General features: G+C 43.5%; 1 protein-coding gene across 18 annotated transcripts in view; it reads left to right on the forward strand.

Annotated features, from left to right (window-relative positions):
* The window catches only part of LOC122565203 (receptor-type tyrosine-protein phosphatase S-like), a 479,330-nt gene that overhangs the window by 137,569 nt on the left and 326,475 nt on the right, over positions 1-15,286 (forward strand). For 17 of the 18 annotated variants that reach the window (XM_087976126.1, XM_087976133.1, XM_087976129.1 and 14 more), the window contains exon 2: positions 11,128-11,300. In XM_087976126.1, coding sequence (XP_087832252.1) covers positions 11,213-11,300 — 88 coding nt within the window. In that variant the 5' untranslated portion in view covers positions 11,128-11,212. Of the gene's footprint in view, positions 1-6,734; positions 6,822-11,127; positions 11,301-15,286 lie in introns of those variants that run through there. The other variant, XM_087976127.1, reaches the window with a different exon arrangement.

Here is a 15,286-nt window from a genome sequence, read left to right on the forward strand (position 1 = left end):
CAGATTTGGCCATCCAGATCTCTCTGCATCTCAGAGCTCTGCAACCTCTCACCATTTCGATTTTTTTTTCACTTAAGACTATCCAAATCCCTTCATAAGCACCTTATGTCCAGTTCACAACTCACTGTCCTACCTACCTTTGTGTCATGAGCAAATTTAGCCACCGTATCTACAGTCTGTTTATCCAAATCATTTACACACATTGTAAAAGTTGAGGCTCCAACACTGACCCCTGTGGCACACCTTTCCTGACATCCTGCCAGCCTGAAAAAGACATTTATTCCCACTCTTTGTTTCCTATTAACTGACCAGTCTTCTATCCATGTACGTTAGCCCCTACACTGTGAATCTTTATTTTCTGACTGGCCGGAAGCTCAAAAGGTGTAAGATTAGATTAGATTAGATTAGATTACTTACAGTGTGGAAACAGGCCCTTCGGCCCAACAAGTCCACACTGACCCGCCGAAGCGCAACCCACCCATACCCCTACATTTACCCCTTTAACCTAACACTATGGGCAATTTAGCATGGCCAATTCACCTGACCCGCACATCTTTTGGACTGTGGGAGGAAACCAGAGCACCCGGAGGAAACCCACGCAGACACGGGGAGAATGTGCAAACTCCACACAGTCAGTCGCCTGAGTCGGGAATTGAACCCGGGTCTCTGGCACTGTGAGGCAGCAGTGCTAACCACTGTGCCACCGTAAGGGGTAGGCAAGAAAGTGGAGAGTGATACTCCAATCCACCATAATCTTACTGAATGGTTGAGAGGCTGAATATTCTACTCTAGCTTCTAACTCGTCCATATGTAAGAGTTATTGGGAATGTGTTGTGTGAGCAAAGTTTTACGTGGTATTGGTGTTAGGGATTTAAGTATTGATCATTTGGTTCCCCTCTGGTCCTGTAGACTCAGACTGAATTACATTTCCACACCCCAAGCTCCTGAATGTGGGCCAAGTTCACTACATCTTGATATTCCATCCATGGCTAGCAACTCTTTGAATGTCCTGCAGTCACCAAATATTAAAAATTAATCTCCCAGACACTTTGAGCCAGCAACTCAACAAGCACTTGGTTTCCTGGTAAGTATCTATTTATTGACTATGAGACAGAAAAAGGTTATTTTGACCGAGTCAGGGCATCCAATGAGACCCTAGTCATCATTCAGTTGGCAATATAGTGCTCAGCAATTCAAGGGAGAGATGGAGCATTTGTTTCTTTTATGAGATGTGGACCATTTTATGGTCTGGCATTTGTTGCACAACCTTAATTGCCCTTGAATAGAGTGACTTGCCTGGCCATTTCAGAGGGCATTCAAGAATCAAGGACATAGCTGTAGTTTTGGATTCACATATAGGCCAGACAAGGTAAGGATGGCAGATTTCATTCCCTGAAGGACATTAGTGAACAAGATGGGTTTTTGCGACCGTCGGATTTGACTAGCATTTCTGAGACTAGTTTCACATTCTAGATGTGTTCACAGGATTCAAATTCCACCAGGTGTTGAGGTGGAAATGTGTCAACAGACCACTTACCTAGGACTCTAGATTATTAGTCCAGTGACATCACACTACGCCACCAGCTCTCTCACTGCCTCCAGGAATATGACCAACCCTAAAATTGGTAATCCAAATGCTATGTTCCTCCAACATTCACCTTTTGTAAGGAATTGGCATTTGATGAGAATCCATGGCCCTGTCTGACTTTTCTCTGTCTCTCTACACCTTACTCCCAACCTCCTCCCTGTGTCCACCTTATAGCCTGGGGAAGACAGAAAGGTCAGACGTAGTTTAACCCCACTCTCACTCAGGGTGAGCACAGTTGCGGATTGAAATTGAGACCTACCAATCTGAGGGTTTTGTGTTTTTTTTTTAAATCAAACTGGACTATCATGGCGATCATCATTTCAGAAAAGACATTAATTTGGTAAATCACTGGAAAAGTGGTTAACTACAGTTAAAATCGAGGCAGTGCACAGCCTGTCAACACCGGGAAGTGTTAACAATTCCGAGGGATGGTCTAGTAGGCTGAGATGGTTAGTGTTAATGCAGTTATGTGTCTACACTCCTAAATGGGCCATTATGATAATTACTGTTCAGCTTTCTTTGGATACTTTAAGAGCCCTCAAGCTGATTTTGAGGTGTTGATTGCAGTCTCTATTTCTAATCAAATGTCGGACTGTTTATTCCAAAGCTTTTGGCTGTGGTAACGACACCACTGTTACTGCAGTGACCTGTGTTCTGTTACAAAGCGCTGAGTAAGCATTGCACCTCAGGTTCATGAATCCTAACAGTTACATTTCTTGGGGACTGACTGCAAGTTATTGATGTCAGTGCCCAAGGATCTAAGACTCATTGGAATCTAATATCCTTTTTAAAATGCTTCCTATTAAAATTTTAATTGAGTCAATCTTGACTGAGGCCTAGGAGCAAGGTCGTCACAGGGGTGGGTGTTAAATTCCACCCAAAAAGTACATGTTTCACTCCCCATACAATTTAAAGGAAGCATTTTAGACACTTTGTTGAACTCGGAGGCTGAAGTCAGGCATGACATGAAAAGAAGAGAGGCTTCAAACATGACAGCAGTTTTATTCTGTGAAGTTACTGAGCGATGCACAGAGACACATAAATCCAGCCCAGGTTTATAAAGTTCACCTGCTGGCGATTTGGCATTGGACTATCTCACTTTCAATCCAAATTCTTGTTGGCTGAGAAGTCTAACACAAAACCTAATCAAATCCAAAGGTTTTTTTAGCGATCTCATTTTGAGGTGCCATCGTGCGATGTGGAGAGGGTTCTGTTGATGGGTGAAGCTGCAGGGGAGGGGCTGATGGCAATGGAAGCTGCTTGCTTAGAAATGGTTTTCTGATCCAGGGAGAAGGTGCGGTTCTCTGGTTGGCAATCTGATGAGTTCTTGCAGCTGAGCACAAGAATATTTATTCCGTATCTGACTGTGTTTCCTGACCTAGGAGTGTCTTGACCTTGGGAAAAATTCCATTCCTTGGCATTAACATCCTTCAGCTGTATGCAGTGGCACAGATAGTATCCAAGGAAGGCACAGGTGGCATGGCAGTCAAGTGGTGGTAGATCGAAGCAGAATGTGAAGGCGATTTCATTATTCCATTGTTGTAGCTACAATGTGAACTCCCCTTAATGTTTGGCCAGAGGATGCTTTGAAATGGAAATCAGATATTCCAGGTAGTTGTAAATCCCTATGTTTTTCCACAGGCTACGACCCTGGACTGCACAGTGTGGCTTTGTTGGTGATTTGTATGATCAGTAATGCAGTAAATGTACCTCAAAATGCAGCAACGATAACATTCCAGAGCTGTTTCAGGATTTCTTTCCTGCTGCCCTCAAACCATGATTTATTAATCCGTAAGGCATTGCAGCCCTATGTCTAAAGTAGATAAGTCCTGTTCAGGCAGCGCCTTGCAGGACATTGCAAAGTGATTACAGCTGATGAAATTGCTGTTCCAATGCGGCTGGCAAAACAAGCTCCCTCAAAGCAACAAGGTTATAACGACCAGATAATCCAATTTTGTATGTTGTGCGAGGGTTAACAGTTGAACAAGACACCATGAGACCATGGGATTTTTCATGGGGACTGGAGTGGGAAAACAGAGACTCCTGTTTCATTGGCACATGCAAATGGAAGATACCCAATGCACCCCCTTGTTATTGCACATCCACTGGTCTCTGGAGTGAAATTTCAATGCACAATTTTCTGGTGCTGAGATGGCGGTGTTCTCAGCTGAGCCATGGCTGGTACCTTACAGCATGTTGTAATTTCTTTAACTGTAATGGCAAGTCAGCCTTAGCATACAGAGGGAGCAAGTCAATGTATTGTATTTGAGGGAATGGAAGAGGGGACAAGGGTCTCACTGCAATCTACCATCTTTCAAATCTCCCCTCTTTAATGTGGCTAACATTATAGCTGCAAATGAATCAAGTAGGAAAAGCTGTGGATAGGATGCAGCCTCATCCCAGTGAAAGGTTGATTGCATTTATTTTGCATCTTATCACAGCTCTTAGAAAATGACAAAGTGCCTCATATTTAATCAATTGCTTTGAAGAGCACTGGTAGTAAAACAAAAGTCATTTTGCACACAGCGAGCAACCACAGGATGAAAGATGTTTTTGTTGGTGGAGTGGTTAAAAGGGCAGGAGTTTGCCTAGGAAACCGGGACATCCTCTGGTCTTTTGTGAAATGCACCAACAGTATCTTTCACGTTCTCCTGTGCTGCAGGTGCAGTCATTTCAACCAAGTAGCAAGGACACTGCAGCAGTCCCTTACTGTTGTCCCGGAATGTCAGTCTGGATACACATGGGCCATGGATTGAGGCTAGAACTACATCCTCTTGATTCAATGATGAGAATGCTGCTGAGCCATCATGGTCAGATTAGGGCTGCGAGAAATGGCCATGATCAAACCTCTGGCAGCGACAGTAAAAAGACAGAAATCTTAAATAATTATTTTGCTTCCCTATTTAGAGTCATAGAGTCATAGAGATGTACAACATGGAAACAGATCCTGCGGTCCAACCCGTCCATGCAGACCAGATATCCCAACCCAATCTAGTCCCACCGGCCAGCACCCGACCCATATCCCTCCAAACCCTTCCTATTCATATACCCATCCAAATGCCTCTTAAATCAGGGTGACAGATCAATGGAAGTGACATCAGGAGATAAGTTAAAAATTATATAACCACATTTATGTTTGGGAGGCAAGATACATATGCAATTATAAACTCATAAATGACGAGCCATCTTGTCCAGATTTGCATCTGGTCATTTTATAATAATCTAGGGATTAGACAGCAGACACATTATTACACATGTTGCATAATGTCTTAGGAAATGTTGCAATGCCAAAGAACTGCCAGTGCAATACCTGTACTTAAGACGACAGATAGAACATCGCCAGCAACTCAAGGGCAATCAGCGTAATAGAGTCATAGAGATGTACAGCTCGGAAACAGACCCTTTTGTCCAACCCATCCATGCCAACCAGATATCCTAACCCAATCTACTCCCACCTGCCAGCACCTGGTAAATATCCCTCTAAACCCTTCCTATTCATATACCCATCCAGATTCCTTTTAAATGCTGTAATTGTACCAGCCTCCACCACTTCCTCCGGCAGCTCATTCCATACCCGTACCACCCTCTGTGTGAAAAAGCTGCCCCTTAGGTCTCTTTTATACCTTACACCACTCACGCTAAAGCTATGCTCTCTAGCTCTGGACTCCCACACTCCAGGGAAAAGACTTTGTCTATTTATTCTATCTATGCCCCTCATGATTTTATAAACCTCTATAAGGTCACCCCTCAGCCCTCGCCTATTCAGCCTCTCCCTTTAGCTCAAAGCATGGCAAAATCCTCATAAATCTTTTCTGAACTCTTTCAGGTTTCACAACATCTTTCCGATAGGAGGGAGACCAGAATTACATGTCATAACAGGAACAGGAGTAGGCCATTCGGCCCCTCGGGCCTGCTCTGCCATTCAGTCAGATCATGGCTGATCCGACATTCCTCACATCCTCCTTGCTGCATTTTCCCCATAACCCTTGGGTCCTCAACTGGTCGAGATGGTTTTTTTTAATCTCGGCTTTAAACATGCACAAGGACTCGGTCCCCACAGCTGCAAGGAGTTGCAAGGAGTTACAAAGTTCTTCTCTTCCCTCTGAGAGAAAAAATTCCTTCTTATCTCAATCATAAATACGCATCCCTTTATTCTGAGACAATGCCTCTGCTCCTAGACTCTCCCATGAGGAGAAACATCTCCTTAGCATTTATCCCATCAAGCCCCTTAAGAATCAGTATGTTTCAATGAGATCACCTCTCATTCTTCACTACTCCAGTGAGTAAAGTTCCAACCCGTTTAACATTTGCTAAGACAATCTCTCCATAAACTAGAGATCGTCCTAGCAAACCTTCTCTGAACTGCCTCCAAAATGAAATGATATCTTTCCTTAAATAAGGGGACCAAAGCACCTCGCAGTGCTGCAGATTTGATCGCGCCAGCACCCTATACAGTTGCACTAAGATTTCCCGACTCTTATTCTCCAACCTCCTTGAAATAAGGGCCAGTATTCCATTGGCGTTCCTGATTCCCTGCTGCACCTGTGTGCTAGCTTGCTGGGTTTCATGCACAAGTACCCCCAAGTGCCTTTGTGTTGCAGCTTTCTGCAATTTTTCTCCATTTATAGCATGCTCTGTTCTTTTGTTCTCTCTTCCAAAATGAACAACTTTACATTTTCCCACTTCATACTCTATTTTCCAACTTTTTATAGTGTTATAGAGTATTACAACGCAGAAACAGACCCTTCAGACCAACATCTCCATGCCAACCAATTTTCCAAACTAGGGCCACTTGCCTGCATTTGGCCCATATCCCTCTTAACCCTTCCTGTTCATGCAGATGTCCAAATGCCAGGAGTGGGAGGTGGAGGAGGGCTCAAAACCAAGGGACATATTTTTAAGCTCAGGTCAGAAAGATTTAAAAAGGGCGTGAGGGGCAACTTTTTTTACACAGAGGGTGATTAGTGTGTGGAATGAATTGCCAGAGGAAGCGATAGAGGCAGGCACAGTTAGAATATTTAGAAAAGTGAGGCTCATTTTGCTTATTCTTTCCTAACACGTATAACCTTGCAGTTCTGGCATCAGTCTTGAAAACCTTCTAATGTTAACTCTGTTTTCTCTTCACAGACACTGCCAGACCAACTGAGTTTCTCCAGCAATTCTTGTTTCCATTTGTTGCAAACCTTTTTCTCTTGCAAACCTTTTAGTACATCTACATTCCTTCTATAAATTGGTGAGTGTAACTATACACAGTACTCCCCTCACGGTCTAACGTAAGTTAATATAAGTTCGGAACAGCTTCTCAATTATCCAATCCTCTTGTACTTCTTTAGAATATAAGGATTAGATTCTAAAGAAGTACCAGAGGATTGGATAACTGCTAAAATGGCACCTCCTATTCAAAAAGGGAGGAAGGAGAAAAGCAGGCAACTATAGTTTGATTAGCCTAACATCTATTGTTGGAAAAGTAATGGAATCATTTATTGGGGAAGTAATAGCAGAACATTTGGGAACGTGAATTAGACCATAACAAAACCACATAAAACACGAGGATTTATTTTCCGAAGGGTGGAACTGAGAAGCTATTCCGAATTTATATCAAACTTACGTTAGACCACGAGGATTTTCAAGACTGATGCCAGAACTTCAAGGTTATACCTGTTAGGAAAGAATAAGCAAAATGGGCCTCACTTTTCTCAAAAAAAGAAAGTTGAAAGGGGACCAAATAATGTCAAGTAAGATAATGATAGAATAAACTCAGGGAGCACAATTTCATCTGTAGGAAAGAGCAAAACTAATCAATATAAAATTACTTTGTTTGTTTGTACCGTCCCTGAAGGCAAGTGCTGTCTTATTGCCTGCTGATATTTCATCCTGAGCTGTTTTCTAAGTAGTTCTTTTATCTGTGGTGGATTGACAATGTCTCCCATTCCTTGGGACAGGACAAGGAGGCAGGTCCCAAGTCTGTCTTGGTGGGATTGGGGTTCCTGCGGGTTTCTCTCCAAGCTACGCAACATTCCTGGCTTGGAAATATATTGGTTGTTCCTTTGCAGTTGCTGGATCAAAATCATGTAATTCCCTTCCCAACCGTCACGGTGGGCTGGCCCGCCAACCCATGGACTGCAGCCAACCGCTTTCTCCAGGGCAATCAGGGTTGAGCAATAATTACCCATTCTGGTCGAACTCGAAATGCCCACATCCATGAAAATGTTGAAGTTGTGCTTCGGTATTATTCCGAACCCCGTGTTGTTTGTCCAGCAAACTGTCACACCCAATACACCCTGCTCCCACTCCAAAGAGAAGGCAGTCATCAACAAATGAAATGGAGAGTTCAAAAGAAGCATCTTATCCAGAACATGGGTCATGTGGAACAGTCTGCCACAGGGAGAAGCTGAGGAAAATAATATGGATCCGTGTAATGGGAAGCTAGAAGTATGTGAGGGCTAACATACTGTTGACCAAGGATGATTGGAGCAAAGGCATGACGTATCCCCATTTAGAATATTGTGTCCAATTTTGGGTCCCACACCTCAGGAAGGACAGACTGGCACTGGAGTGTGTCCTGTGGAGATTCACACGGATGATACTGGAATGGTCGGCCTAACATACGATGAATGGCTGAGGATCCTGCGATTGCATTCATTAGCATTTAGAAGGTTGAGGGGAGATCTAATAGAAGCTTATAAATAATGCATGGCTTAGAAAGGGTGGATGCTGGGAAGTTGTTTCCATTAGGTGGGGGACTGGGACCTTTGGGCAGACCCTTAGAATTAGAGGGGTACAATTTAGAACAGAAATGAGGAGACATTTCTTCAGCCAGAGAGTGGGGGTAGGCCTGTGGAATTCATTGCCATGGAGCGCAGTGGAGGCTGGGACGTTGGGTGTCTTCAGGGCAGAGATTAATAAATTCTTGATCTCGCAAGGAATTAAGGGCTACGGGGAGAGTGCGGGTACGTGGAGTTGAAATGCCCATCAGCCATGATTAAATGGTGGAGTGGACTTGATGGGCCGAATGGCCTTATGTCCACTCCTATGTTTTATGGTCTTTATAGCCTGGTTCAGTGTACTGTTTATTAAGTGGAGCTGTCTGTGAAACTCGCCTTACAATTTACTGCCTAGAAACGGTTCCCTGTGATGGGGAAATGGAGAGTGGGGGCACATTCTTCTGCCTGAAGGTAGTTTCGACTCTCAGCAACGTAACCTTCACCAAAGGGAGAGCAAGGAGACAGATCCAAATTCACCCCAATCAGAACGCAATCAAACCACTGCCTGACACACCTCTGTCAGCACTAATCTGACTCACTAGCCAGTCAACACAAATACCTTCCAAGGAGACCAGGTTTCTGTGGCAACCTGGACATCTACAAGCATGTTGTAGCCTGGAGTTATGGAGGGTGATGGCAGGGGCTTCGATTTTTATGGTTGACCAGGAATCTCTCTGACACTTACTGTTTGCCATTGACATTTCTGGAAGGATTTGAGATTCAGCCATGTGATGAGCACACCTTCCTTTAGCCATCAAGTCATACAGATTTTTGTTCAGAGGCAGAGACACTATCCAGTACACCAGAAGACCTCCACTGTCAGGATATAATGTTAAAATAGCTATTTAGCTGGGAAATTCAGAGGCACTTTAGTGGGAAACTGTAATTCTCTGTCTCCAAATCATGAGGGTCAAGCAGGTAAATGGAGTCGAGCTGACCATGATCTAAATGGATGAGAGGTAGCTCAAGGATCATGTGTTTCCGAACAAACAGGAAATGGCCTGGTGACTGTTGGATCCAGGACTTACTCTCCTGAAGGTATAGGTTTGGTTTTTAGTTCTTCAGACTGTGTTTCTAATTAATGTAACCTGAGCCAGCATCGTTTGCCCAGGTCTGTTAGCTGCCCTGAACGATGATCAGTGTGTCTGGAAGGAGCCCATCCAGCCCTGTGAAGGGGAGAGCACACGGTTATTATCAGATCTTAGCTGTTATAGTGCTGTGAGGGTTGATGACAATGAAATATTCTGGACTTAAATCTGAAACTGCTGACTCGGCCAGGATATTTATCTATCCTGAGGCTGTCAGTCCACTCACTGAATGGATGTGAATCTTCACCTTGACCTCGTGAGTAACCTCGAAGGTGATTGGTGTAGAGAGCTGGCATGCTGCACTTTGCCTTGTTTTTTATTTATGTATTTCTGGCCAACGTATTCAGGCAGTCATCATTCTTTGCTGGCTTTTGTTCAACATGATGAGTGTGTTCTGCACGCCAGCCGACTGTCTCTCTTCCAGGCGTAGAAAAATATTTGAAATTAAATCTCAATTGAATTGCAGGAAAGGATGAAAAAGCCTGAGCTTTCTATACGATAAGGTCCTTCTCATAGCAGTGGCAGCATTAACCTCACCGGTGCAATGTCTAATGATCATGCTGTTGCCTCTTAGATGAAATAAAGCTAGTTTTAACAGGAGGACCATCATAGCTCCTCTTCCTCAGGTATCGGAACATGCAGAGCCATCTCTTGGTATAAGTAGCCGAACTTAACATAGAGGACCAGTCGGTGACCATAATCAGGGAATGACATTTGAGCCCTAAAGAAACATCTGTACACAAATTGTTTCCATTGGAGATCACCAGAAAGGGAACGTGCCCATTGCCATTGTCCAAGCACAAGGGTGCTCAATCCACTTTTACCGACCTCTCCCAGTTTGCAATTCCTGGGCTTCACTGACTATTTGGTAGCCAACCTAAGACGTTTGCTTGACTCAGTGCTGCACTGGATAATCCATCTACTAACTGAGCCAAGGAAGCAAGCTCTAGATCTTTCAACAACGTGCAAGTGTTTCATTTCAAAGAAAAGTGTAACTTTTCTTAGGAAGGAATTGGTCAATTCTACGTTGGGCCCAAGCCCCTGCTGATTCCATGGGCACAGAGGATAGAATCGTAAAGCCCCTTCAGTGTTGAAGCAGGCCATTTGGCCCATCGAGTCCATGCTGACCTTCGAAACCTGGTCCATTCTCCTCCCCTCTCTTTGTAATCCTGTATTTCCCATGGCCAATCCGCTTACCCTGTACATCTTTGGACTGCAGGAGGAAACCGGAGCACCCAGAGGAAACCCACAGAGACATGGGGAGAATGTGCAAAGTTTTCACAGCCAGTTGCCTGAAGGTGGTAATCTTAACAATTTAAAATCAATATTTTCATCTTAGAGAGGAATAGTGACCTCCCATGAGCCTGCACAAGTCACATGTCTCTAAACTCCTAGTCTTGGTGTACCAATGTTATGCCTACACATTCTCCTCAAGTGTTTTATGGCTTGTGTGAGGAAAAATGGAAATTTAGTGTCAAATTATTGAGATTTTTGTTCTGTGAGCCTTCATGCAAAGGGGAGTAGGTGCATTTGAACTGAAGTGAACAGTCAGTGGCTGGACTACTGTGCAATTAATTCATGTATTTAATTTTTTTAAAAAGTTGAACCAAATCAATGCTTTTGTTGGACATTTTAGCCTAAAATATACACACTTTAAATTTTGATTTTTTTTGTCTTGTCTTTCTAGACTCAGAGTAAATCCTATCTGAAGACAACTATTACGCTGGTATAGGCCTCGACTTCCAGGCCAGTGTTAAAGGTCATCGCCAAGGATGTTGTTACCCAACTATTTGATGATGCCTCCCATTGTCTTTGTAATGGCCTTGTTGTCCTTGGTACAGGCTGACTCCACGATTGAAGGTAAAGCTCTCCTATTTAATAGAACTTGTGGTGATGTCACTGCAAGTGATTAATAGGATGCATTGAAAAAGAAAAATGTGACTGAATATCAATATCACAATCATTTTTTGGTACTTATCTTGTACTTATGTATCTTTTCCAATTCAAGCTGAGTCAACCATTGGAACAGGATCAAGGAGTTGAACGGCATTCCTGTGCTCCTTGTTTCTTTCCTTTGAAGATTAAGATTACAGTAGGAAAAAGGTCCACAAATGCTGTCTGCTGACTGCCTCAACTTAGTGATATCAGTGATCCCTGGTGCATACTCCACTGGGCACTATGCACACCTATTAATGTATCAACCCCACCTTTTCAGGGTTTGTGGATTATGGAGCACAGTAAGTTGTTCCTGGATGTTGTTAAAACAGAAAGATGGTTCTTTAACTTTGCATTGAAGTAACACATTGTAAATACATACTTGATAATGCAGAATTTGAGTATTGTTGAAAAAGACATATTTTATCAAAGCTTTTCACCTTGCCTTCATCAGAACAGCTTAACAAATACCTTTGTGGAAGGAAAACAGCATATTTGCAATATGAAGTACAGTGCTGATTGGGTGGCACATGCACTTTGATTTTTCGAGGTATTAACTTGGATAATGCACCAGCTAAATGATGACTGACAGTTAACTGCCAAGCTTTATTTGTGTTTTAAAGCAGGCAGGTTGACTATAATTGGTCAAGATATTTCCTTGAAAAATGAGCAATATAATGGTTTCATCTGTTTAGTTGCATCTCAGTGCATTCACTTGGTGTTTCACTCCTCCTGTTTCCTCACTCTGAACGCTGCCAGAGTTTCATATAATGCTGGAAAGGTCCAGTGGATCAGATGGGTTTGGAGAAGGATTTTGCAAGGCAAAAAGCAACAATGGTTCAGAGAGGGGTGCCTGAATGGCTGAAACTTCTAGCAAGATCTGTCGATGGGACCATATTTAGGAGTTTAAAGGTGGCTGCCTGTAGGACACAGGCTGGGGCCTAAAGTACACGTTCCAGTGGAATGAGACATTAGCAGCATCTGAAGGTGGGGACAATGGTTTGGAAAGTGGCTTGGAGTTCAGGTTTGATAGACGAGCAGTGAACAGTTAAAGATGCACACAACTGAGATGGACAAGCTCTGAACAGAGAAGAGTTGTGGTTTTGAGACAGTTCAACATAGAACATAGAACGGTACGACACAGTACAGGCCCACGATCTTGTGCCAAGCATTTATTGTAATCTAAGATCAACCTAACCTACACACCCCTCAATTTACTACCGCCCATGTGCTTGTCCAGCAGTCACTTAAATGTCCCTAATGTCTCTGGATTTACCACCACCATGGCAACGCATCCCACGCACCCACCACTCTCTGTGTAAAGAACCTACCTCTGACATCTTCCCTGCACCTTCCTCCGATTACCTTCAAATTATAACCCCTCGTGACAGCCAGTCCTACTCTGGGGGAAATGTCTCTGACTATCTACTCTATCTATGCCACTCATTACCTTGTACACCTCTATTAAGTCAATGCGCTTCCTTCTTCTCTCCAGTGTGAAAAACTCTAGCTCGCTCAACCTCTCTTCAGAAGACAAGATCTCCTGGTAAAGCATCCTGGTAAATCTCCTCTGCACCATCTCTAAAGTATCTACATTCTTCCAATAATGAGGTGACCAGAACGGGACACAATATTCCAAGTGTGGTCCAACCAAGGTTTTATAGAGTTGCAGCAAAACCTTGCTGCTCTTGAACTCAATCCCCCTGTTAATGAAAGCCAAAACACCATATGCCTTCTTAACAACCCTATAAACTTGGATGGCAAGTTTGAGGGAGCAATGTACATGGACCCCAAGATCCTGCTGTTCTTCCACACTGTTAAGAATCCTGTCTTTAACCCTGTATTCAATATTCAAATTTGACCTTCCAAAATGAATCACTTTGCATTTATACAGGTTGAACTCCATCTGCCATTTCTCAGGCCAGCTCTTCATCCTGTCAGTGTCTTGTTGTAGCCTGCAACAGCCCTCAACACTATCTGCAACACCACTGAACTTTGTGTCATCGGCAAACTTATGAACCCACCCATGCACTTCTTCATCTAAGTCATTTATGAAAACTACAAAGAGCAGAAGCCTAAGAATAGATCCCTGCAGGACACCACTGGTCATTGACCTCCAGTTACAATTCTTTCCATCCACTACCACTCACTGTCTTCTTTTGGCCAAACAATTCTGTATCCAGACAGCTAAGTTTCCCTGTATCCCATACCTCCTAGCTTTCTGAATGAGCCTACCATGGGGAACCTGATCAAATGCCTTACCACATCCATTGCTCAACTTTTGTCAACTTGTCTCGTCACATCTTCAAAGAACTCAATAAGGCTTGTGAGGCATGACCTGCCCCTCACAAACCCATGCTGACTATCTTTAATCAAACTATGTTTTTCCAAATAGTCATAAATCCTATCTCTCAGAATCCCTTCCAGTACCTTGCTTACCACAGATGTAGAAACATAATAATTCTGATCATTTGAACCATGCACCTCTTAAACAAAGCTTCCCAATGGAGGGTAGGATGGATCGGTTTGACCCTATCGTGAATTTGACGACTCAGAACGTGGCCTCTTGCACTAGGTTGCTGGAATGAAAAATTCCAGCATGAAGTGACTAGATCATGACTGGACTTGTCCTTGATATCTGTTCAGCATAATTGTGATCAGAACATGCTGTATCTGTACTTGTGTGACCTCATGGCTCACCACACCATGTAGGGTTTCCTTTGTATAGATGATATCATAGAATCCCTAGAGTGTGGAAACAGGCCCTTCAGCCCAACAAGTCCACACTGACCGTCCAAAGAGTAACCCACCCAGACCCATTCCCCTACCCAGATCCATTCCCCTACCCTATTATCCTATATTTACCCCTGACTAATTCACTTAACCTACACATCCCTGAACTCTATGGGCAATTTACCAAGTTCTTCATTCCAGCAACTTGGTGCAAGAGGCCATGCTCTGTGAGTCGTCAAATTCACAATAGGGTCAAACTGATCCATCCTACCCTCCATTGGGAAGCTTTGTTTAAGATGTGCATGGTTCAAATGATTAGAATTATTATGTTTCTACATCTGTGGTAAGCAAGGTACTGGAAAGGATTCTGAGAGATAGGATTTATGACTATTTGGAAAAGCATAGTTTGATTGAAGAAAGTCAGCATGAGTTTGTGAGGGGCAGGTCATGCCTCACGAGCCTTATCTTTGGATTGTGGTAAGAAACCGGAGCACCCGGTGGAAACCCACGCAGACATGGGGAGAATGTGCAAACTCCACACAGACAGTTGCCCGAGGCTGGAATCGAATCCAGGTCCCTGGTACTGTGAGGCTGCAGTGCTAACCACTGAGCCACCGTGCCACCCAAGGGATTCTATTCTGCCTTCATAGCTTCTCAAATTGCTTTCAAAACACCCCAAAGCACATCCCCTTCCTGACAGCTGCTAAACTTGTTTCAGTTATTGACAGAGGCTGTTGAGGGGACATTAGTAGCAGATGTGGTTGGTAGCTCTTTTTGGTGTTCCTTTAGATATCTATCCAATTCTCACTACCACATCCACCCTAACTATTCTTCTTTAACCTCTATCCCTCTGCGGGGCATCTTACCGGATAATGAATGCTGTCATTGTCTCATCCTCTTTACCATTCACCTTCTAGTATTGATAGTAGCTCCCAATATGCTAAGCAGCCAAAAGTTTTCACAGTCAAGCCTATCCCAGCATCAGCTCTTCAGCACAGCTGAGAAACCAGAGGGAACTGGAACTTTAGACTGATCTTTGCTCTGTTACTCAGGAGAGTTAGGGCTAATGACACTCCCTTGACTGTTTATCCAGCAAATTATTACTTCTCAAACATTTCAAAGGTCGTGAGTTATTTTGAAGTATTCTATAGATGGAGAGTGTTTTCTTTTTGAGGCCA

This window comes from Chiloscyllium plagiosum, unplaced genomic scaffold (genome assembly GCF_037043375.1).
Source record: "Chiloscyllium plagiosum isolate Xiang-an unplaced genomic scaffold, Cpla_swu_hap1 HiC_scaffold_28, whole genome shotgun sequence".
Lineage (NCBI taxonomy): Eukaryota > Metazoa > Chordata > Chondrichthyes > Orectolobiformes > Hemiscylliidae > Chiloscyllium > Chiloscyllium plagiosum.